This window comes from Brassica rapa, chromosome A09, assembly GCF_000309985.2.
Source record: "Brassica rapa cultivar Chiifu-401-42 chromosome A09, CAAS_Brap_v3.01, whole genome shotgun sequence".
NCBI lineage: Eukaryota > Viridiplantae > Streptophyta > Magnoliopsida > Brassicales > Brassicaceae > Brassica > Brassica rapa.
In genome coordinates, this window is record NC_024803.2 from 23,345,471 (window position 1) to 23,371,812 (window position 26,342).

Sequence of the window (26,342 nt, forward strand, 5' to 3'; positions counted from 1 at the left end):
TGATAGGAGTTCCTCCCTTCTCTCCTCTCAGAGAAACAATGGAAATGAAAGTGTAAAAAGCGTAGAAAGCGTAGCCGTCAACAATGGCTTAGAAATGACATAAATAGGCTTTCTGGTCGTCTAAGGGTATTTTGGTAATTTGTGGCTTCTAAGGCTTCACGCAGTCATAAAATATACAAGGCCCACGATCTGGGATCTCCATCGATTGACGTGCAGAGTGCTGCATCGATCGACGCGGCTTCCTCTTCTCGGCAGCTTCCTCTCGCGAGGCAAACTGACCACTCTTCAGTAAAACGGGCATACCTTCTGCTACAGGATGCTGATTGACCTGAGACCGGTGGCATTGGAAAGCTAACTCCAAAACCTTCATCCATAGCTAAACATTTGACACGTCTGTGCAACTCTGCACCTCCAAAGGCTCCAAAAGACTTCAAAATCACCATATTTCTCCTAAACGTCCTTGAACCAGTAAATACTCTAAATAGACTCCAAAACATAATAATTGTATCTTAAAACACTTCAAAACACTTATAGACCATGATTAAAAATGGGTAAAATATATGTTCTATCAACTCCCCCAGACTTACCCTTTTGCTTGTCCTCAAGCAAAACAGACGGGCAGGCTCTCTGAAAGAGGTTTTGAAAACAGCAGGGACTCACATGATTTAAAACTTAGAATCATCACCTCTACAATATTGCAATCCACATCTAAGAAGTCCTAATCACAGAAGCACATTATACAATATCCTAGCTTAGCAACCAAATTCACCTACCCAACATCTTAGCAAATCATGTCTGACATTCCCCTCTACCAACCTCATTTCTTAACATAAATAAATGTGTATGCTTTACCTTGGGAGTATCGATCACAAAACACATGGACTCTTACCCCAACAGGTATCTGAGTAAACAGGTAGTCTTGTTCTGGTTTCTTTTACTCTATATCTCCCTTCTCTGCATCCTTTTTATCTCAATTCCAATGAACAAAGATGCTGATGCAGTCCATCTTATTCACCTTCTTTTCGATTTTTTATTATTATTATTATTTTTTTTTTCCTTTTTCTTTTTCTTTTCTTGACAAAGTGTAGGCGAATAGTGGGGTCATCGGTAATGTACCTACCCCTCGCTTCCAACAATGTGTGATCATTCTATTAGAGTAGAATAATGGGATCATCGGTAATGTACCTACCCCTCTAAACCGCAAGAAATCATCTCAATCTTTTATTTTATTTTATTAGGATGCCAAAGGGAGGAGATAAGGAAACCAAAATCACTCAGACTTTACCTTTCAGACCTGAAGGAGGAATCCGATCCAGTGTATACCAAGCCCCAAGACAAGCAGTTAAGTCAAATTAGGTTGGAGGTCAGCTTCGGTTCCTTCAAACAATCTCAGCAAGTGTGAACATAGTTGACAGGTTGATCCACTTTAGTATCTTTAGTACTATCTGCAATCAGTAAGTCTAGAATGGTGCTAAAGAGTGGTTAGATAACAAGCATGAATCTAATAAGTTCATTATCCCCTTCTTGACTCAATAAAAACAGTTTTTGAAAATATTTTAAATAAGACTCATAAAGATAGATAAACGTTAGTAATCCCTCCAGACTTAAATTATACTGTCTCCAGTGTAACACAGTCGGTGGTAAGGTGAAAATTATAAAGCATAAGTACAAAATTTAACAAGTAAGAACGATAACCTGCTCAGTATCGATCGATACAATGAAGTGACAATCGATCGTTGTTGATGAAGCGTTGTTGATCGATATCGTGATAGTCTCATCAGTCGATGATCTGAGCAATCGTCTACATGGATCTGTTTTTTTTTTTTTTTTTTTTTCATAACTAAAACACAATATCAGTAGAACCTCCCCCAGACTTAGATAACGTTGTGACCAGTGTATATCCAGTCGGAGTTATGGTGTAAATAAATCATAAGTACTCAATTTAACAAGTTAGAATGATATACCTGACCGAAATGGATGTCGATCGATGTAAACGTGTTGTCATCGGTCGTGGAAGATGTAGCAATGTTGATCGATATCTAACGGTCGGAAGGTTTCCATCCATATCTAAACATCTGACACGTCTGTGCAACTCTGCACCTCCAAAGGCTCCAAAAGACTCCAAAATCACCATATTTCTCCTAAACGTCCATGAACCTGTAAATACTCTAAATAGACTCCAAAACATAATAATTGTATCTTAAAACACTTCAAAACACTTATAGACCATGATTAAAAATGGGTAAAATATATGGTCTATCACGTGCCTATAAGGATTAACGATTGTCGCATCCCAACGGAATTTGTTGTGTTGAACTACCAGAACGAACCAAAAGATCCCCTCCTTTTAGGTAGACCATTTCTAGCTACGGCTGTAGCAATCATTGACGCCAAGAAAGGTCGGATATGTCTAAACATTGGAAATATTCCAATGACCTTCGACATGGAAAAAGTGATAAAACAACCTTTGATTGATAACCAAGCCTTTTATGTGGACGTACCTCTGAGTTGGCTGAAGAATCTCTTGTAGACCAATGTTCGGAAGACCCGATAGAAAAAGCGCACATGTTCACCGAAGAAGAAATGTTCATCATAGACAGCAGGCCGATGAATACTCGCGATTAATAGACGCGAGTGCAGAAATCACAAATGTCGATAACGAGAAGGATGATGATTCGGAAATTATTGTCGATCGATATTTAAAAGACACTGTCGATCGACAACCATCCTCTTTGGAAAATTGGAACGCCGAAAAAGCATCGAAAATCGAGTTGAAGCAACTCTCCGCCGGACTTAAATATGCTTTTCTTTATAATAAATCGTAGCCCGTAATCGTAAACCCCAACGTGACTAACGGAGAACTTACATTATTATTAATTAAACTGCCCAAGTATAGGAAGGCGATCGGGTACTCTCTCGAGGATATTCCTGGTATCTCTCCAGGCCTGTGCATGCACCGAATTCACCTAGAAGACGACTCCAAATCGTCAGTAGAGCAACAGAGGAGGCTAAACCCAAATCTGAAAGAAGTAGTTAAGAAGGAAATTATTAAGCTTCTTGATGCTGGAGTCATTAACCCAATTTCGGAGAGTAATTGGGTGAGCCATATGTACGTGGTACCTAAGAAAGGAGGTATTACAGTGGTAAAGAAGGATAAAGATGAACTCATTCCTATGCAAACCGTCACTGGACATCGAATGTTTATCGATTCTAGGAAGCTTAACGCTGCTACCAGAAAATATCACTTTCCCTTACCCTTCATTGATCAAATATTGGAAAGATTGGGGAATCACCAATATTACTGTTTCCTTGATTGATATTCTGGATTGTTCCAAATCCGTATACATCCTGACGATCAAGAAAAGACCACCTTTACATGTTTTTGTGGAACATTCGCATACCGCAGAATGCCATTCGGTCTTGTAATGCCCCTGCCACTTTCCAACGATGCATGATGTCATATGATAGAAGATTTCATGGAAGTCTTTATGAACGATTTCTCAGTCTACGGATCCAGTTTCAAAAACCGCCTTGACAACCTATGTAAAGTTTTGGCATGATGTGAAGAAAAGAACCTCGTTCTAAATTGGAAAAAATTCTACTTCATTGTTAACGATGAAATCGTCCTTGGACATAAAGTATCTGATGCCGGTATAGAGGTAGATCGAGCCAAAATTGAGATAATGACCGGTTTACCTACACCCACAAACGTAAAAGATGTGAGAAGTTTTTCGGGCATGCCGGATTTTATAGGAGGTTTATATAGGAATTCGGCAAAATTGCCAGACCACTCACAGCCCTCCTATGCTAAGAAGTCAAATTTTACTTTACACAAGAACGCGCAAAATCTTTTGAAAAAATTAAAAAATCCTTAATAACTGCCCCCGTCGTACAAGCACCAGATTGGAATCTTCCTTTTGGAAGTATGTGCGATACGAACAATTTCGCTGTAGGAGCAGCTCTAAGCCAGAAGAAAGACAAAAAGTTACATGATGTTTACTATGCCAGTCGAACTCTCAATGAGGCACAAAGGAATTATGCAACAACAGAAAAAGAACTACTTGCTGTAGTTTATGCATTTGAAAAATTCCGCCAATACCTAGTTGGTTCGTGAGTCATTGTTCATACCGACCATGCTGCAATAAAATATTTGATGCAGAAGAAAAACGCGAAACCACGACTTTTGCAATGGATCCGGCTACTCCAAGAATTTGATATAGAGATTAAGGACAAACGAGAAGTAGAAAACAGAGTCGCAGTACCTTTCCCGAATACGGGTAGAGGATGACGTCCCCATCAACGATTTCTTGCCAACACAGAATGTTTACCAAACGGATTCATCATTCATCGGTAACGTAAGTCTGACATCCAAGAAGCAATTGATCGACACCAGCGACGCTATGTCAATCGACACTCACGATGATCAAGGCCAAGACACTTTACCCATAACCCTCACTATTGATATAAAAGTCAGTGTCGCTTGCAACTCCTTGCATCCTGAACAAGATTCTCCCAGAGATAGAAGTTTAAGTCGGGGGGGGGGGGGGGGGGGGGGGTGCACGCAGTCAAAAGAAGTTAAGGGATAGACCTTGGTACGCTGATATAATAAACTATCTAGCTGCTGACGCAGAACATGACGAGCTAAAAGGTTATACAAGAAAAAAAAATTAGAGAGGTTAGGAGATATCACTGGGATGAACCATACCTCTACAAACATTTCTCTAACAGGATATATAGACGTTGTGTTGCGTCAACTGAAATTCCAGACATTTAATTCCAATGCCATGGATCCGACTACGCTGGACATTTTACGACCTTTAAAACAGTATCCAAAATTCTTCAAGCAGGATTCTGGTGGCCAACTATGTTTCGCGATGCTCGTGCATTCATAGCACAATGCGACAGATGTCAACAAAGAGAAAAACTCTGCAAAAGACACGAAATGGAACATAAATCTATTTTAGAGGTAGAAGTCTTTGATTCCTGAGGGATAGACTTCATGGGTCCCTTTCCTTCCTCATACGGGAAAAAATATATCCTAGTTGCTGTCAATTATGTGTCCAAATGGGTCGAAGCACTAGCTTCCCCAACAAATGACACGTCTGTAGTTATCAAGTTTTTCAAGAACATTATTTTCTCAAGATTTGGAGTTTCTCGAGTAGTCATAAGTAACGGTGGCTCCCATTTTATTAACAAAGTCTTTGACGGATTACTCCGGAAGAACGGAATTCACCACAAAGTTGTTACGCCTTACCATCCACAAACAAGTGGACAAGTAGAAGTCTCAAATCGATTGATCAAAGAAATCTTAAAAAAGACCATAGGAATTTCTAGGAAAGATTGCTCTAGAAAACTGGACAATGCACTTTGGGCTTACCGGACTGCATTCAAAACTCCATCAGGAACAACCCCCATTTCACCAGCTCCATGGAATATCTTGTCACCTACCAGTTGAAATATAACACAAGGCAGCATGGGAAATAAAACTATTAAATTTCGACATTAAACCAGCTGCCAAAAACATACTCATGCAGCTTAACGAGCTGGATGAAATCAGACACTATGCCTATGATAACTCAAAAATATAAAGAAAAGACAAAAGCATATCATGATAAAAAGATCATCTCGAGACACTCCGAACCAAATGATCAAGTGATGTTATATAACTCTCCGCTAATGCTGTTTCCCGGAAAACTACGATCTCGTTGGTCAGGTCCTTTCACTGTTGGGAATATCAAAGCTTATTGAGTCATTACACTTGTAACTGATAAAGGGGAAGAATTTACAGTGAATGGACAACGAGTGAAGCATTATCGGGGTAAACCGCCAAATAGCAGACCTTTACATTTAGGCCTTCCTGATCATTAGACAGATCGGATCTTAGGCCAAGCTCAAGGCTTAAAATAAGCGCTGAATGGGAGTCAACATATTTCTAGTTTTTAGAATTCTTAGGTATATTAAGTATTTTATTATAATAATAAAAAAAATTAGTTATTAATTAACAAAAAAATTGTAGCTGCTGTCGATCGACGAAGATACTTCTTCACTGATCGACAGAAAAATGAAAAAAACACCAGCCTACTTAGGTCGACATTAAGTCGACAACTAACCAAACCCGAAAACTCTTCGAAACAGTCACCACTCTCTTTCTCATCGTTTCTCGGTCAAATCAGACGATTTTCAACTCCCTATTCGTTTAATTCACTTAATCAACGAATCAACATTGTATGAACTCAAAATTTTCTAAATTTCCATGAATGTTAAGATTGAGATAAAAGATGAGCTAGAACCGGGATTTTAAGGCATGTATAGATCGATTTGTGTCGATGGAATGATAGACTAGAGATTACATAACGATTCTAATGATTATTGTGCTACGCAAACAGAATTGCATTGATTGGGTTTTGCAGGTTCTCGCGACGGGAATATCGATTGATGATAATACATTTACATCGATCGATTTTAGCGCTGATATGTCGATCGATATCAACATAAAACTGTCGAACGATAACGACCACTGAACCATCGCGATTTGCTGATTTCGTATTCTCTTTTGTGAACTTTGGTTGCAGATGAATGAAAGGAGAACGAACAAGAGATTCGACACCGGCAGCACCAGTGCAGCTCCTCCTCCACCAGTTCACGACCAAGACCCTTGGAAAAGAGAGCGCGAGGAAGATCCCATCCCACTCTTTGCATGCTTCGATGACCCTCGTACTGCGGTCAAAAGCTAGGCATGCATAAACCGTGAGATTAGAGACGAGTGGGACGACTACGACAGCTTGATCTTCAATGAGTGGCTGAAGGTCTCCATTGAGCCGACACGGATAGTTGACCCGTATGTGATTAGACAAATGGGCATCAGAGAGGACCTCGAGGACATGTTCGTGGAGCTGAGAATGGGCAACATGGCCACCAACCCACACGTCCTCTACCCTGCGCTGGTCCGTCAGTTCATGGCCACAGTGCAAGTCTACTACAGAAACGAGAGGGTGAAGAGGGCGAACGAGGGTACCTTGACTTTCTTCATCCAAGGCATCCGATACAGAGTCCCTCTCATGCCTCTCAGCACCATTTACGGGTTTCAAAACTCGGACTTTCAACGCACTACTGTTCCCACCTTCGTGGGGAGATCGCAATTCAGGGAGCATATAGCTTCTGGCATCTTCGACTCAGGTTCGGCCACTCAGACAGACATCCGTCACCCGACTCTGCGATACTTCATGAAGGTCCTTGCCAACACTTTGTTGTGCAAGATGAAACCTAGCAAGGTTCGGGTGCAAGAGCTCTCATTGGTCTACTATGCGGTGAGGAGCCTGGTTCACATGGAGGATATTACGGATCCAGACGACAACACGTGGCCTAACCTCGGAGCCCTTTTTGCTGAGCACCTTGTCAAACTCAAGATAAAGTCATTCCAGACAGCGGGAGCGAAAAAGGAGACGGACGGGAGTCTGCTTACACCGATCTTCATGCACTGCAGGATACCATTGGATGGGGCAGCGGTTGACGACCAGCTCGTCTACATGGATGCAGCACACCTCACAAGCGCACACTGGCTCAAGGACGGACGCTTCTGGACTTTCAGGGACACGGATGGCACACACTTGATAGAGCTACCCAGGCGTTCGGTCACGGATTTCTCAGGGGGCCTCGGCAGCATCCAGTTTTACTCCGATCCGTGCCTCCTTCGTGCCCCATCGACCATGCCGCGCCGCTACACCGTACAGCGAGCTGGAGGACCTCAGCAAGAGCAGCCAAGGCCAGCACTTCCATCATTCCCGCCTATGCTAGACATGTCTACACGTCCTGAGGGAGATTTCCAGCGCGTCGTCATTGTGCTCTCACCACCATCTAGGCTAGAGTATCGAGATGCTGATGTTCGAGCAGAGCGAGTGTGAGACCCAGCTCACCATCAGCCGCAGGACCATCACGCTAGCGCGGGGACGACTCCGAGGAGACCACCGACGAGATCACTGATGAGGACTAGTCCTCATATTTCTAATCTTATCTACTTATGTTTTACTTTGCTCTCGTACGATTAGGATCTCTTTTCAGATTTATTCTATTACGTTATGACTTGAGTTTATCTATTGCTGATCTTGCATGTGTTTAGATTGTCTAACAGAGCTAACCTCGCTGACTGATACTCACAATGTGATGAGTTGGACCTTTCAACATGTTGTAGCAAGCACTGAAATTTTATCTTTCCGTGTTGTCAATCGATGAAAAGGTGCTAAGTTGATCAACCTATCAACTATGACAAATACTTGCTGAGAATGTTTGAAGGAACCAAGCTGACATCCAACCTAACCTGACTCAACTGCTTGTCTTGGGGATTGGTATACATAGGATCAGATTCTTAAAAAAGTCTGGAAGGCAAAGCCTTGTGTAGATATATCACTCTTTCTCTATTTCAAAATTTAGATTTAAAATATATATATATTGTAGATAATAAATTTAGGAAAAGAATTTCAACAGGACTTAGTGGCTACAACCATTAAGACTTGATTCATCAGAATTCAATAGGTAAAGGATTTGAACAGGACTTGGTGGCTACAACCATTAAGGCTTGATTCAAAAAAACAATCCTAGGATATAGGTCGAAAAGAAGTGAACATGATTTGGTGGCTAAAACTATTAAAAATTGATTCATGGAAGTTTGTCCAATCTTAGTTAATGATCTTGCAATAAGCAGACTTTGACTGAGAGAAATTAGTAGAGAGGGAGGAACTCCTATTTACATGCAGGTCCAGATACTTGTTTGAGGATCTTTGCATCGTGTGATCGATATTCCCAAAATAAAGCCTACACTTTGTTTTTGCAAGAAATGAGGTTGGTAGAGGAGATTATCAAACATGATTTGTTGAGTTGTTGGATAGATGAATTTGGTTGTTATACTAGGATATTGTATGATGTGCTTATAAAGTTAGGATGTCATTGATGTGGTTAGCAACATTATAGAAGTGATGATTCTAAGTTTTAAATATGTGAGTCCATGTTGTTTTCAAGCATCTCTCAGAGAGACTGCTCTTGTATGTTTTGCTTGAGGACAAGCAAAAGAGTAAGTCTGGAGGAGTTGATAGGCCATGGATTTTACCCATTTTAGCCGTTGTTTATATAGGTTTTCAGAGTCTTTTATATGTATTAGGACCCTTTTTAGAGTTACCAGTTCAGGTACTTGCTTGAGGAAAATGATGTATTTGGGGCGATTTGGAGACTTTTTGAGAGCTTTGCTGGCCACAAGAAAGATTCGATTATTGAGTCAGAATATCGACCGACAATCACCAAGAATAATCGATCGACGGTGGGTTGTTAACAATCGACAGCGAAGCCACCCGCGAGTTAATGACAAATTAAAAAATTACAAGTTTTACAAAAGTTCCAATAATTACATTTTAAGTCCATGGCCGCCTGTTAGGCTATATTATTAGGGTTTTGTATCATTTTAGAAGTAGACTTGCCTAGAGACCTTTTAGACCTAGTTTTGGAGAGAAGCAACCATTCTACCATTGAAGAGAGAGCTTAAGATTGGAGAGAGATATTTGAACTGCATAACAGAGAAGATCTTAAACTCCCTTGCTTTCTTTACTTTTTTTATTGTTTCTCTTGCTATTCATTTATTTAAGTATTATTCAGACCATCATAATCATGTTTTTTATGAATATGTCTGAGTAGTCTCACTTTTAGATTTATGTTTCTTATAAGGTTGATTTATGTATTGCTAAAATAAAATGTTGTTAGAGTGTTTAAAAATATAGTTCTTCATCTAGTTGCTCTTAATGCTAAGTTTAGGATTGATCACCCCTTAAGTTAGATCTTAGGATTAATTGAGACAAGTAATATCTTGACCCAATACCTGAAACTAAGCTAGTATGATCTAACTGACTAGATACATATGAAAGTTGGTCTAGTAAGTTAGAGAACACTGATCAAACCCGCTCGTAAAGCTTCCTAGAAGAAGCATTGATCGATGCGACAATCGTTGTGTCAGTCAATATTTTGAAATGTGTATCGATCGATATTCTTTAAGAATCATCGATCGACACTTTCTCGTGATTAATATACGAAAGTTGAAATCTGAAATCTAGATAGATAATCCAATTTATTTTTCCTAAGTTTGAGTTCGAGAACAATTAATATCTATAAATCCCTAATAACCCAAATAAGTTGTTTTCTTATCATACCTGAGATAATACATGAATCTAGATATTTTTCCAATTGTTAACAACGTCCAATCAAACCAATCGAACAACTACCTTGTTTGCCACTTCATTTACTGCTTAAAACCTATTAATCTAGCTTTATTTCGAAGACTATAAATCTACTGTGTAATCCTAGAGTCTCTGTGGATTTGATCCCTAAGTACTACATCTGAACCTCTTATTTGAGAGAGTAATTCACTCTTTAGGGTAATTTTAATGATATCATATGCTCATCCGGTACATGCAGGAGCCAAGAGAGAGTCATAATGCGTTGTTGAAACAAGTTCTACGGTACCTTCGTGGAACAGTCTCTTATGGTTTGTCATACCAGTGAGCAAGTGGTAAGTTTGATCGGTTATAGTGACAGTAGTCATAAAGCTGATGCAGATGATGGGAGAAGTACAACTGGTCATGTATTTCATCTCGAAAGATGCCTTATCACGTGGTGCTCATCAAAACGAGAGAATGTGGCTCTTTCTTCCTTCGAATCTGAGTTTATGGCGGCTACAGAAGCATCGAAACAAGCAATTTGGCTTCAAGTACTTCTTGCTGAGATAGTCGGGAAAGAGTGTAAGAAAGTAACTATCTGAATCAACAATAAGTTTGCAATGGCGCTTACCAAGAATCATGTGTTTCATGGTCGAATTAAACATATTCACAGGAGGTTTCACTTCATGGAGAATGAACAAGTTGAAATGGGGCATGTTCCGGGAATAGAGCAAAAGGCCGATATACTAACAAAATCGCTTGGAAGACTAAAGTTTAAAGAAATGAAAAGTTTCGTTGGAGTTCAAGATGTTAGTGAAGGAGATTTCAAGCTTAAGGGGGAGAATGTTAGAGTAAGCTTGAAATAACTTAAGCAACAAATTATCTATTTTCTACCGAGTTATGAAATAGGAAATAGGAAAGTCCCTAAGTGTTTATGAGTTATCTACATACTATATTATCTAGTGTGTTTATGACTTTATATTCATATATATGGAGATGTTAAAGTGTGACATAACATATTTGTTTTGTGATTGAGAGAGCTTAAGCTTTTGCGTGAGTTTTTCTTTAAAAGATTAATAAGAGAGTGATTCTTATTATTGAGTTCTTAGTTGTGTTATTGAGATCGAGATTCTACAGTAATCAGACTCATTTAGATGAAAACCAATTTATATATTGATATGTTGGGACTACAAGGTGAAAGAATGACAGTAGCAACCAAACGAAACTAAAAAACCAAGCTAAAAGACATGATCAAGTTGTTTAAGCAGAGAGCTCAAGGTCGATGGTCAGTGTGTATGAAAGCGTGAATCCCTTTTTCCTCCCTCACGTCCTCCTTTTAAGCTTGTTAAGAATCGTTAGCAAACTCCAATATTCTCTCTGACCGCTGCGGGTTGTTGGGAACGGCTTGACTTAGGGCCTAACCGATTCAAATGCAGCGGTTGCGGTTGCTAGAGTTCGCAGATGCGGATGATTGCGGTTTTTAGCGGTTTTAAGAGATTTGTACGACTGGTTTGAAAGTTAGAAATTTGTGCGTTTGTAGAATACTTATGACTGATTAACTACCAAATGCAGCAGCGGTTAAATAATAAATTAACAATATTTACATTTTATATAATTATAAAAATATCAAAAACATAATATTATAATAAATATAAAAATTGTATTTAGAAATTACAGTTTTAAATTTTTTAAAATTATAGATAATATTTATATTTTAAAATTTAATAATATTAATTAAAATATAATATATATATATATTTTAATATTTTTATGATTCTAATTTTAAATTTTTATTTAATATTTTGATTTTTGTATTTATATTTATATTGTTTAAAGAAAAAAAAAATTGTACCACTTCGCAACCATTCGCAACCGCAAAAGGTAGCTGAAATCAGTTTTTGAGAATGGTTTGAGTGATTATTGCAAAATGTCAACAACTGCTATCAACGGCAGGGGCGAAGCCACAGCCAGCACCCTGGGTGCATGTGCACCCTCTATTTTTTCAATTTTGTTTATTTTGTAAGGTAAAATGATAGAAAATATTAGATAAGATAAAAAATTGTCTTTATTTTATACACTTGATGCATCCAGTAAATTTTATGTCTAGATTCGCCTCTGATCAACGGCAAAAGCTGATAGTAGCGAAAAAACCTGTCATCTTAGACAATGTCGGTCTCCACGCTTCCTAACTGGCTCGTTATCTAATTCTCAATGCTTTCTGGGCCTTAGTGGTTAGATTACTAGCCCAAAGTGGGGTCCAACACACGAGACCATCAAAACGGCCATTGACGAGGTATTAAAACTAACCCAATTTTAACAATTTCCTCTAGTAGTCAAATGTAGGAAGAAACTCAAACACTCGATCGTCGTTGGTTTCGAATCGGCAGAAAAATCAGAAGCATAAATGTTGAAAAAACTTCGTTCGATCCATCTGAAACCTTGAAGAAACCATAAATGCAAGTTTAACCTTTTTTTTCTTACAGAATTCAAAAGTTCAACATAATATCACACAGGTATTAACATAAGGCACATATGATGACAGCACCCAAACAAACCAGAGTTTTCACAAGACAATCCAATTTCATCTTCTTGTACTGTTGTTGTTTAGAACATGGTGAAGCCGGAATGTTTCACCTTGATTCCCATTGAGTGACCGCCTTTCCAAACAGCACACGGTTAGCTGTCTGAGCAGTACCTCGAGATGGGAATGCAAGTGACAGCTTCTCTGCTCATCTTTCTTGTTTGGATTTGTTGACAGAATCGCTGCATTTACTGCATCAGCTACTAGTTCCCTCTGCGAGCCTTCTAGGAAGTACCCAAGAGATGATTCTTCGGGCTTTCGATAAACAAGCAAAGCAAAGCAGTCCTGAGTAAAATCAACATGGAAAACCCTCAGCATTTGAACCAGATCTTGCTTGAAAGAGAAGGGAATAAAGTTAAAGGGGTCATTGGGTACCTCGACTATATCTTGAAACCCGGTTAAACCAACAAATTTAGCTAACTCGAGCCTACCATACTTCACACCTTCTTCAAGTTTTCCAACCTGATTATTCCATGTTTTCGCAGAACCATAGTTAGAGAAATAGTCCTACCACCATAGATCTGAAAGTGGACGAAAAATAATAATCCAAGAACAAACTCAATGTGTTATGAAGAGTTAAAACTAGGTGAAGAGGTTCCACAAATCTTTTATCAAAGTTTATTTCCAAACATGTACTTCTTTGGGTTTATGTTAACACCAAAGATATCATCACAATGCAGCAGCTACTTTTCTACGGTACGACAAACTCCATCACAGAACAAAATTTTCGTACTTATACGAGACAAAGAGAAAACTCTCTCTGACAAGTATCAACAACTTGAAGCATAGATGGATAAGGAATAAAGAGCGTACCCGTACTAATTCAATAAACTTTTGACAGTGGAGGAGGAAACAAACTACGGATTTTTCGTCCTGCAGAAAGTAAAATTGTCTTAGAGTTTCCTACCTTAATCCTGTGAAGTGGATATATTAACAAATAGGAGACAAATGATATGACAAGAAATCTCAGTCCACCTGTACAATTTGGGGATACCATTCTCGTAGTCTGGCCAGAGCAGCATTAATCTCACCATCCCTGACAAGCTATAGGACATAAAGTACGGATCAGATGATGAATCATCCTCATCTATAGCATTTAGCAGGTCGTTTTTTTCTTAACTGTAACCAGTAAAATGTAATGCGCTGTAGAACTAGTTCTATACCTGTCTAATAGTCTTTCTCTGATGCAAAGCATATGATGAATCATCCTCATCTATAGCATTCTCTTGAGCTATATGGATTGGGGGGACTGTAGTTTCAGTAGCAACGTTGAAAGCATTGAGTGTCTCCTCATACCCATAGTGAAGCAGGTATGTCTTTACAAGCCTAACAATGATAAAGAAACAAAATTTATACAACGCAGACAGCTTGCCACCGATTCACTGTCCAGAAGGGCAAAACAAATTGACCAACAATTGCAACTAAAAGCTTTAAAAAGTAGTGTACTTACGCATAACCGATATTTGGAGGTATGGATATTTTATCGATAGCCATTTGTTGCTTATTCCTCTCTGATGCTTCATATCCCTAATAATACAGAAAAAAGGATCAAAACTTAATCTCAAACATATATGTAGTACAGAGAGAGTTAGAGAAAGACATAAAATTCCATGTTCTATTTCAGTTTTAACAGATACAGATTAACAGTTCGAGGGACCCAAGTGATTAGGGTTGAATCACACACGAACAGCAGAGGATGCACGTAATATATAAGCGCAAGGTGTACTAGTACTTCTTGAAAAGGACTTTTCTCTTACTTTAACATCGAAAGCAAACTTTGCTTTCCCAAAATTGACAGAGACCCTGCAAAATTTGGAAACACATGCATCGCATTACTGTGGAACACAACAGAGGAGATATATAACAGCAAGGGTATTGATCCTGAGAAAGAAATTGAGAACATACTCCTCATTTTGGCTATGTACAGCGACAGTGGGGAACAGATGACCCTTTATGTCCTTAGGGATTTTCCCAACAAGAGCTCCGTTTTTACTGTCATTAAAGAAGTCATCAGGTTCAACAAACAAAGAGAATAATCAGAAGACAGGAGGAGGCAGATGTGTCTTACGTGAAAAAGAATTCCTGCGAACCATAGTTTATACCACCGCCAACCGTATCACCTGTCGTATAAGTTGGACCAAAGGCTTCACCTATTCCCTTTCCTCGATAGAGATATCCATCGTCCCCGTGATAGCCACAGCTGTTTACTTCCCATCTACCATTACAAAAGAAACAATAAAAATTATAAGCTCACACTCTATTGTAAGACATATCTCAAATTTGTATGAACAACTTGTATAAAAGGTAACAAATCAAGAATCTAGTATTCAGTTGAAACAATCTCATGAAAGAAACAAGAAACGGACCCTGGTTGTCTGCGCATTTTGAAGCTCTCCTTAGTGAAACCAATGGCGATTTGCCCTTTAACGCCAGCATCCTTAACAAAAATCTCGAAGTAGTAAGAAAGACACTTGAAGGGAGCAGGTTTATTAGCTTGAACAACGCCAACGTCGTGGCCGTGCAGATTCGTGTTGGTGTACTTGACGGAAAGCTTATCGGGAGAGACAATCAAAAACCCGCCTGCGCTGTTAATCGTGTTAAGCTCCGTCGGCGATTCTTCACCTTCACTTTCCTCCATCGCGTCCCCTCGCGAGAGACGAACCTTGTCTAAGAAGTGCAAGATCTGATCTTGACCTTCTCCGGCGTCGCCGTTTTCGTTTCGGCGGCCGTTGTCGGAGTTCGCCGTAGAGTTCATTCGATTGGATCACAGAAATCGAGATGAGTCTACAAACAACACTGAATTAAGAAGAAGAGTGCTTCTCTTTTGACAATTCGATCCTGCCTCTCTAGGGATTAAATTCTAGGATGATCCCTAGCCAAAATTATCAAATGATTTCCAATATTATTTTTTTTATTTACATTTCTATTTAATTAAGTTTGATATTACCAGCCTAATATATTAAGTCGCAAAAGATGCTAGATCTATAGATTTACCCTTGTTCGAAATTACGTTAAGCCCTATCCGTAGCGCATAATAAAAAAAATCGGGGATTATTCAAGGACTACTCGGAACCTAGTTTTAAATGATACTAGGGCCGGCCCGGGCTACGCCCGGGATTTTTGTTTAAATTTAAATATTGATTATATATTTGGTATGTTTATTTTATTTATAATATTATAATATATTATAAAAAATATAAGTAGGCAAACAATTATAAAATCATTTTAAAATATTCACTGTTTTTGTTTTACGCATTTCAAAAATTTTAATTTCTATTTTTTTTTGTTATTATAATTATATATAAGGTGATGAGTAGAATAAAAAAATATATAATTTTTAGTTATGATGTTTAATTGGTTGAACTGTATAAATATTTCATTTCACTTAAATATGTTTATGAATTTTGTTTCCAGTTAGCATCCAAATAGTTTAATGGACCCTCCTCTTATTTTTATGTTTTGTTTTTTTCTTAAATCAGCTGTTTAATTTTTTTTTATTTTTAGACAAAAAAAGCTTCAACTAATCGGACCCATTATCTAAATATTCCTTTATCTTACTTATATAAGTTTTGATGTAAAATATTGTAAAATGAATAACCAAATTGATTCAACAAATAAATAGCGATTGACAAAATGATTTAAAAATAAAATTGTAGATCTTTGTAACATTATGTCTAATTTGGTAGAGTGTGACAGTTGAGTTGACATTGAGCATAACGCGTGGTATGATGTTTGGGCTGTTTACTAATTTTCTTTGGGTCTTCGAACTAATTGTGTTGGGTTGTAGACTTGTAGGTATATGGTTTCAGATTTTGAGTTATTTCCGTTCCAACAGAATTGTGAAATCATTATTAGGTAGGACATTTTTTAATCTCCTATTGATTTTAATGTTTTATTTTATAGGATATTACAAATAAATTGTGAACTTCGCATTGTTAGATATTTTAGTTATGTTTTTATGAGTGTGTTCAATAATAAAATGAAGGAAGTTACGATTAGTTTTAAGTATGAGGCAACTTTGGTTGCCTTGCGGTTAAAAGATCATGTAAGATATTTGTATAATTGTGTCGATGATTCTAAGAATTCCCAAAGCTCTGATTGTTGTATGTTTTATTTGCATTTGGAAATAATGCATATGATAATAGTATTACGCGGGAAGAGTTGATTCCAGGAAATGAACTTACAAAAGAATTAAATGCGATGAGTTATTTTGTTTGCTCTGGTTTATTGTATACAATATTGGTCAATTTGATTTATGAAAACAGTTTAGTTTGGAGAAGAAGCGTTGAGGTGACATATTTGATAAGCTGCGTGGACTTTTGATGGTGTTGAAGTTGTTGGCTTTTTAAAACTTCCAGTCCATAATTGGGGAGGTTATTGTTTTTGTGTTATGGGTTTGCAAAAATTAGTAAGTTTATTTTAATAATTTTGTTTGTAGAAAGAGTTTGGGCCTTATCCAGGAAAATGAATAATTGCTGTCAGCTTATTATTATTAGTTCTTCTTAAAAGGCCATGTTCACCTTCATCGAAGAAAGAGTGATATTTGTCAAAGAAACATAACTTTTTCAGATAGTATTGTAGTGTTGTTGATACTTTGTCTAAACATCCAAGATGGCAAATGGTTTCATAGTGGTAAGGGACCTTACCAAGTTTACTTGCGTCAGAAGGTAATGCATATACTAACAATGTGTATGTTTAGACAGTCCCTGTCCCATTAGTGTACAATATTCTCATTGTTTGTTTTATGTTGAGAACCAAAGACATAATCACTTTTATTAAACCAAATGAATTGCATGGATAGCTTGCACATAATCAAAATAGAGATTATGCAAGAAGTATCGAAAATGAAAACAAAAACTGGATTTGTTTGAATTCTCTCATCTGATAATTTCTTTCAAAACAAAATTTGTAGAAATATGTTATCAGCAGAAAAGGTCGTAATGTAAGGAACAGAATATGGATTGTTCTTCATCTTGATTTGTCTCATAATTAAAGGAGCAGTATACCTGAAGAGTTTATTAACAACACTATTATAAGTATTATGAGAAACAAAATAAGCATCTCGATGTATATAAAATCATGTACACAAAAAGAATTGTTATGAATATCTATTCTTGAAAAATCAGGTACACTATTCTTGATATATATAAAATAAGCATCTCGCTGTGGTGATTGGTCAAGAATAGGTATGTATATAGACTCAGTTCCTCTGTAATCTGCGACGTTTCAAAGATAAATCATGTACACAAAAAAAGAAAGTTTCATTCACATTTCACCCCAACAAAAAAAAAAGTTTCAAGTATCAACGATTAAAAGCGTTTAAGTACGAACCCGAATACAATATAAGAACTTGAAAACCTTGTCTTGAAGGATCCATGAGGGTACACGAAACATTTTACTCAGTTTCTTCTGCTAAAGCTTAGTAATAGACATTTCTATACCTTTTTCATCTTCAAGAAGAGTTGCCATCTTCTTTGTCTGAAGAATCAGGAGCTAGTTTCTTTGAAGGACTCTACTCTGCTGAGCAGAAGTTACATTCATCAGAACTTCCTCTTCCAGCAACACCCAAATGAGTAAATACCTAATGATGATGATGCTGCTCTTGCAGCAGCGGTGTGAGTAGTGGAGACTGTAGGCAGAAGGAGAACCCGTAAGAATTTATGCCACTCCGCTTACCTGGGAGAAAGAATTTCACAATAGTCTAGTGTTTTCGTTGCAGAAAAAAATCACAAGATTCCAAAATTATGTAAGTTACCTACGAACTGTATTTCTCACCCAATGCCACAACCTTACGATCTTCTTCATGAGCTGTGGTTGAGAGGTTCAAAATTGGAAAAAAAAAAAAGCAAGCATTATTTTTATATGAGCGTCTTTCCGAGCTTCATCCTCCGATAACTATCTTGAACTTTTTTAGACATGAACATGGCTTGGATCCGCACTACAGATCTCTCGAGCGTTTCCTATACTTGTCACTGACTCGTCTTGCAGAAATATTCATATGCTTCACCTGGAGGATGTTCCTCTGCCTGAGCTTGGCTCCCTGGAGTCCTCTAGCAATATTATCTTCTGTCTCCATTGATTATTGCCTTCTCCAACACTCTTACAGACCAAATGATCTTCATGTACTGCCTCCTTGCTTGTAACCCACTAATAGCAGTCTACAAAAGAGATGAAAAAGAAACATGATTTAACAAACACATGGGTTGCAAGCTTCGGACAAAACTTATGACTCAAGTGTGACCCACATTAAACTATATCACGACATACATGGATCACGCGAGAACAGATATAGTTCTAATGGGAGGACACCATATAGTTGATAATACTTTCGGTAAGGTCGTGATGTAAGGAGCAGTATCTCTTCAGGTTTATTAACAACACTATGATAAGTATTATGAGAAACAAACTAAGCAGGCTTTGTTCTTAAACAGCACCAAGCACACTGCTCAATCAGAAAAGATAATAAGGCATATGAGGAGACCTAGAGCCGCTCGCAAGAATAGAAGAAGTGAATCATTCTTAGAACTGACGCTTGTTTCTTTTTAAGAATCTGCATCAGATTTCATAAAATAATCAGAGTAGGATGAAAGCTAAAACCTAAAAATGTATCGTCGAACCATACCATCAAACGCTTACAAAATAATTTCACAGAGCCTTCTTGGATCTGAAGTAAAGCCTAATTGTATACCAAATCGATAGGAAAACTAACCTTTTTTTTATAGATTTAGATACACCGCCTTGAAGAGGATAACTCTCATTCAATGTCAGATCGCGCTTGAAGTCGGTCTATGAAGTTAATTCGGCTGTTTAGAGCAATGAATCAAACCATCGTGACGGCTCAGATTTTTAGAACCGTAGACGAAACGACGCCATGGAAGACACGGTCAGAGCTTCTAATTTATGATTCGTCTAACTCTTCATCACGAAACACCATTGTTGCTGAAGAGCTTCAGAGATCGATGAAGTATATGAACCCTAATTTAAGTTTCAGTTAGATGATGATGAAAGAACGCTACCAGATCTCATTTGTGTAACACCGCTTTACAATTAGAGTAGTCTGAATTTAATGAAAAGCCGAGTACTGATTGTTCTGCCACGTGGCGCGTCTAAAATCACTGACTTTCTGACCTGGAATCCTAGGTGGCAGCACAGGAGAGACACAAACATTTTTATATATATATAGATTGTATTTTATTAATAGCTATATATATAAAATGCAGTTTTTGTAAGTTGTAACAAGCAAGTTTGCGTGGTGTGGTGGCAACGGTCTTATTCCTAATACATAGTAACCCGGTTTCAAGTCAACCTTAGTTTGATTTTTTTTTTAAGTTAAGGAATGGTATTTTTGTAATCATCTTGCCATCTTCCTCTTAAGTCATTTAGGGTTTGCAAGTTCTTACGTAGCCGCCATGGATTTTATTCATGTAACTTTTATTATTTTTACGTTTTAATCATAATTAACTGTTTGCACTTGTTGATTGCTTATATATCAATCGATTTTGAACTTAAGAACATGAAAAACAAAGAGTTTTTGTGCCATTCCGCCTAATTCGCCGAGTGGAGCCACTCGCCACGTCCAGGAGCCGCGTAGCGTTGAACCGCCGCAAAGCCGGTCAAGGCGGCCGCGTTTTAGAACAGGGGATTTACCCTACAGCCTGATTAAAAAATTGGAGATTTTATGGAGCTTAATTGTCAATTTATTTTGCTTATATAAATTACATTTCAAACCAAATTCAACAAATTGCACATGGTATAGCGGTTGACCTGACCCTTAAAATAGAAATAACCCGAGTTTGAATAACAGCGAATGCGTTTTCGCATGATATTTTATGTTAACGTTTAGTGAAAAATCATTTCATCATTTCAATGTCGTCTTCCTCTTTTAATTTTTAGGTTTCCCTCACAATAAATATTGGTATAAATCACATGGCCAAAAAAATATTAAAAGGACCCTTTATATTTTTATTTTTATTTTGAGTTAATTTTGAAAAGAAAAATAGACAAAAAAATCCACAAAACCTAGGAACTTCTATTTATTTACTAATCCAACAAATATCTACCCGAACCGAAGAATCCGACCCAACCCAATCTGTAGCCTAAATCATCAAATCTCTCCTTCATCTCCAACATCAATTTTACGCCCTTCATCACGTCCTTAATTCATCACCAGTTTTCATCACCATTTCTCAAAAGTTAAATTCAAACATAAACTATATCATTCATCTGATCCTTTCCATATTATTCAGTTTTTATTTGCTTCATTCTGATTCACAAATCTAAGAATCCAGATTTTGTTGTGAACAATAGGGGAATTCGTGTGTCTTATTAATTAATCAAAGTGTTCCCTTATATAAGGGATTACAAGATATGGATAAAAGGAAATAGTACAAATCCTTATCCTAAAGTAAAAAGGAAAACCTCTTATAGATAAACATGAAGAGAAAAAAGGAAACTTCTTAAATCTAAGGTCGGTCCATTCTTTGGCCGCCTCTCTCTCCTATCCGGACGCGGTCTTGGTCTAGGGCCTGGACGCGGTCCGTTCTTCCTTGACATGGTTACTAGCTATCCATATTGTTCTTAACACTCCCCCTTGGATGCTATAACCATATGGGCTCGTACCATGCACGATGTTGCCTCGTTAAAACCTCCCTAGGAAAACCAAAAACCCAAGGTGGGAAAAATGGAAACCATAGACAGGAAAAAGAGTACAACGCATGATACTCCCCCTGATGAAGGCATCACTGAAGATCCTTCAGCCGGCGCATCCCTATCTGATGAACCAGCTTCCTGTGCGTTGAGGTAGGCAGAGACTTGGTGAAGAGGTCGGCTGAATTGTCGCTTGATCGAACTTGAACTACTTGAACCTCCTTTGTCTTCTGCAAGTCGTGGGTGAAGAAGAACTTGGGCAGGATGTGCTTTGTCCTGTCTCCCTTGATGTATCCTTCCTTGAGCTGAGCAATGCACGCTGCATTGTCTTCGTAGATGATTGTTGGCTCCTCCTTCTCTTGTCCCACGGCCAGACCACTCTCTCTTAAGACATGGCCGGTCATGTTCCTCAACCAGACAAGCTCCCGGCTTGCCTCATACATGGCTATGATCTCGGCATGATTGGATGATGTTGCCACTAAGGATTGCTTGGTAGAACGCCAGCTTATTGCGGCTCCACTATGTGTGAATACATATCCCGTTTGAGATCTAGCCTGGTGTGGGTCAGATAAGTACCCAGCATCTGCATATCCGACCATGTTCTCTCCTGGCCGGTTAGTGTAGAACAAACCGAGATCCTTTGTTCCTTGCAGATATCTGAACAGATGTTTCACTCCGTTCCAGTGCCTTAAGGTTGGACATGAACCAAACCTTGATAGTAAGCTCACGGCAAAGCTTATGTCCGGTCTAGTATGACTAGCCAAGTACATTAATGCCCCAATGGCACTTAGGTAAGGCACTTCCGATCCGAGTGCTTCCTCGTCCGGTTTCCTTGGTCCGAATGGGTCCTTCTCAAGGTCTAAGGCCCTCACGACCATAGGACATGGCAAGGGATGAGCCTTTTCCATATAGAATTGCTTGAGTATCTTTTCCGTATATGTTTCTTGGTGCACAAGGATGCCATTCTCTTTATACTCAAACTGTAATCCCAAACAAAACTTAGTCTTTCCTAAGTCTTTCATCTCGAATTCTTTCTTTAGACATTCAACGGTTTGGGAAATCTCTCCAGAGGTTCCTATAATATTCAGGTCGTCCACATAGACAGACATGATCACGTAGCCCTTGCTGTCAAACTTCTTTATGAATATACATGGACTTATTGGATCATTCTTATAACCCTCTTTCACTAGGTACTCGGATAATCTATTGTACCACATTTGACCTGATTGCTTTAAACCGTATAAGGCTTTGTTCAACTTTATGCAATGTTGTTCTCGAGAACCTTTCTTGTCTTTGAGCTCAATGCCCTCTGGAACTTTCATGTGTATCTCATTATCCAGTGGTCCGTATAGGTATGCAGTTACTACATCCATTAGGCGTAAGTCAATGTTTTCTTTCACTGCCAGACTGATTAGATATCTCAGTGTAGTTGCATCCACCACAGGGGAGTAAGTCTCCTCATAATCTATTCCAGGTCTTTGGGAGAATCCTTGTGCTACAAGCCGTGCTTTGTATCTCACTACTTCTCCTTTCTCGTTTCTCTTCCTTACAAAGACCCATTTATATCCCACTGGTTTGACATCTCTTGGTGTCAATGTTATAGGGCCAAAAACGCCTCTCTTTCTCAATGATTCTAACTCCACGTTTATAGCTTCTTTCCACTTGATCCAATCTGATCTTAGCATGCATTCTTGTATGGACGTGGGTTCTAGATCCTCATCTTTATCCATGATCTCAAGTGCTACCTTGTATGCAAATAAATCATCAACGTTGATATCTTTTCTGTTCCATTGTTTCCCGGACATTACATGGTCTATAGAGATCTCTTGGTTGTCCGGCTCTTCTGTCCTGTGAAGCCCAGCGTCCCGGACCTCACTTTGAGGAACGGCCGGATCATCGGGTGTGGCCGGTACGCATGGCTCGACCGTTCTGGTCGGCTCGACCGGTCCATCTATGTCCTGGACGGTTTCTTTGATGCTCTCGGATCCAGCACCTCTCTTGGACTTCCGAGGCTGTTTGTCTTTGGAACCAATAGGTCTACCACGTTTTAAACGTTGCTTAGACTCTGTAGCCACTTGACATTGTCCATCTTGGACGTTCAATCTTATGGGTGCATTACAAGCCGGGTTGTGTGACATTGTTACTCTATTTGGGTCAGCAAATGTATCTGGCAACTTGTTAGCTAGCTCTTGTAGATGTATAATCTTTTGGACTTCTAGATCACACTCTCTAGTCCGAGGATCGTGCCAAGATATTGATGGTCTAAACCATTCTAAATCTTTTGAAATCAACCGGCTGTTATCTCCCCCTAAGGACGGATATGTGGACTCATCAAACTGTGAGTCTTCGTATCTGGCCTTAAACAAATCACCGGTTGTTGGCTCAAGATACTTTATAATGCTTGGGGAATCATATCCTACGTATATTCCCATCCTCCTTTGTGGTCCCATCTTAGTTCTCTGTGGTGGAGCAATTGGAACGTAGACGGCACATCCGAATGTCTTGATGTGGGACACGTCTGGCTCTTGACCCGTGAGTAGTTGGGATGGTGAATATCTATGCTCACTAGATGGCCTGATGCGAATCAGTTCCGTTGCATGTAAAACCGCATGTCCCCATGCTGATACCGGAAGTTGAGACTTCATAAGCAGTGGCCGGGCTATCAGCTGGATCCGTTTAATGAATGATTCGGCCAAGCCGTTCTGTGTATGGACATGTGCCAGGGAGTGCTCTACTCTTACCCCCATGGACATACAGTATTCATTAAACGCTTGGGACGTGAACTCACCAGCATTGTCTAGACGTATAGTCTTAAGAGGGAAATCTGGAAAGTGTGCTCTCAGCCTTATCATTTGGGCAAGGAGCCGTGCAAAGGCTAGGTTCCTAGTGGATAGTAGGCAGACATGCGACCATCTGGTCGATGCATCAATGAGGACCATGAAGTATCTAAACGTCCCACAAGGTGGGTGTATTGGCCCACATATATCTCCTTGAATCCTTTCCAGAAAGTTTAAGGTTTCTTTGTTAACCTTGGCTGGTGATGGCCTAGTAATGAGTTTCCCTTGTGCACATGCTGCACATGTGAGATTTCGTGGGATAACTCCTTTAAACGTGTGCCCTTGTGAATTCATCATCAGTTTTCGCATCATTCCTGTTCCGGGATGGCCAAGCCGGTTATGCCATAAAGTGAATAGCTCGGAGGCATTTGCCTCGATCATACTGATCCTTGCATAGTATAGACCAGTAGTCATTGCGGGCATGGTCTCTAGGATCTTTTTATTGCCTTTGGTGATCAATGTTATGTTAAGGAATTCTTTGTTTCCTTCTTCCCATGTTTCAAGGTGAAAACTGTTTAATCTTATATCCTTGAAACTCAATAAGCTTCTTCTAGAGCTTGGGGAATACAAGGCCGTTTTGATCTCTAGGTGAGTGCCCTTAGGCATCATCACATAGGCTTGGCCGTGACCTTCAATCAGGCTAGCCTCACCCGCAATGGTATGTACCTTTGCACTTTGCATTATGAGATTTATAAAGTACCTTTTGTCTCTAAGTATTGTGTGACTTGTGCCACTATCCACCACAAGTACACTCATCTCATCATTCATTCTATAAATAAAATTTTCTAAATTTTAGAGACTTCATAAGTTATTTAAAACTCTTCTTATTAAAAATTCCATTACATAAAATAAAAACACCAAATCAAAACATAAAGCAATAAGACAATGTGATTCGAAAAACTAGTCCTTGAGACAATCGGATGTCTCAAAATCCATTAGGTCATCTTGGTTGTCCTTGTCGGATTCATTGTCAGCATCATACCCATATCCTTTGTCCTCATGGACGTTTTGTTGGATCATGTTTGCCTCCGGGTTCTTGTTCTTGATGCTCTCTTGGTAGAGGTCGCACAAGTATTTCGGAGTTCTACAGTTCTTGGCCCAATGGTTGTCACTCCTGCATCTATGGCATAGAGACTTGTTGGACGTGTAAGATGGTTTGGATATGCCACCTCGTCCACGGCCGTAGCTGCCTCGACCCCGGCCGTAATTGGAACCACGACCACGGTTATTGTGGTTTCCTTTCCGGCCAGTTGAGTAGCCGTCTCGGCCGTTTGAGTTATCACGTCCACGCCTCTTGAATCCACCACGGCTATTGCCGTATGGTTTCTTGTTGTCTTGGACGAAGTAGGTCTCATTGGGAGGATCTTTCTTCTCAACCTCATGAGCTTCGGGTAGTGGTGTTGTCCCGGCCGGTCTAACTCCGTTACTCTTTAGTAGGAGTTCATTATTTGCCTCGGCCAAGAGTAGACATGAGATCAGATCAGTGTATGTGGCAAAACCCTTTGTCCTGTATTGCTCTTGCAACACAGAATTCGAGTGATTGAAAGTAGTATAGGTCTTTTCAAGCATCATGCTATCGGTTACCTCTTCACCACACAACTTTAGTATTGAGACAATCTTGAATAGAGCTGAGTTGTAATCATCCACTGACTTATAGTCTAAGAATCTTAGATGCATCCAATCATGCCTTGCTTGTGGAAGCAACACCATCCTGTGGTGATCATATCTATTCTTTAAAGCCATCCAAAGATCTAGTGGATTCTCGATTGTCATGTACTGATCTTTAAGACCATCAATGAGATGATGACGCATAAGGCCTAAGGCTCTGTATCGGTTCTTCTCATTCTCATTGTTGCCTTCGGTGATAGTATCACCGAGTCCCTTGGACTTTAGACTAATCCTTGTGTCTAGTGCCCATTGCAAGTAGTTGTCTCCAGAGAGATTGAGGGCTGCATAGTCTCTGTTTGCTATTTTCGACATCTGAATCACATCATCATGTAATGTATTAGGTTCACAATGTGATTCACGTGGCCGCAGGATATAAGCAAGCTCGGCCACAACACGTCTTATGCATTTATGGTATTC

The 26,342-nt window shown here is 39.0% G+C and overlaps 3 protein-coding genes across 3 annotated transcripts in view; 1 reads left to right on the forward strand and 2 right to left on the reverse strand.

Moving 5' to 3' along the window:
* The window catches only part of LOC117128145, a 734,122-nt gene that overhangs the window by 191,780 nt on the left and 516,000 nt on the right, over positions 1-26,342 (forward strand). The gene's annotated exons all lie outside the window — the stretch shown is intronic.
* Positions 12,615-15,714, reverse strand: LOC103839984 (ran-binding protein M homolog). The gene is made up of 10 exons (XM_009116466.3): positions 15,141-15,714; positions 14,843-14,989; positions 14,680-14,766; positions 14,532-14,577; positions 14,225-14,301; positions 13,938-14,100; positions 13,750-13,818; positions 13,588-13,647; positions 13,150-13,236; positions 12,615-13,059 (listed from the first exon to the last, which is right to left on the reverse strand). The coding sequence occupies exons 1-10, from the start codon at positions 15,527-15,529 to the stop codon at positions 12,775-12,777; spliced, it is 1,410 nt and encodes a 469-aa protein (XP_009114714.2). The 5' UTR covers positions 15,530-15,714; the 3' UTR covers positions 12,615-12,774.
* LOC117127768 lies at positions 25,158-26,237 on the reverse strand. The gene has a single exon (XM_033278423.1). It carries the CDS (start codon positions 26,235-26,237, stop codon positions 25,158-25,160), a length of 1,080 nt encoding a protein of 359 aa, XP_033134314.1.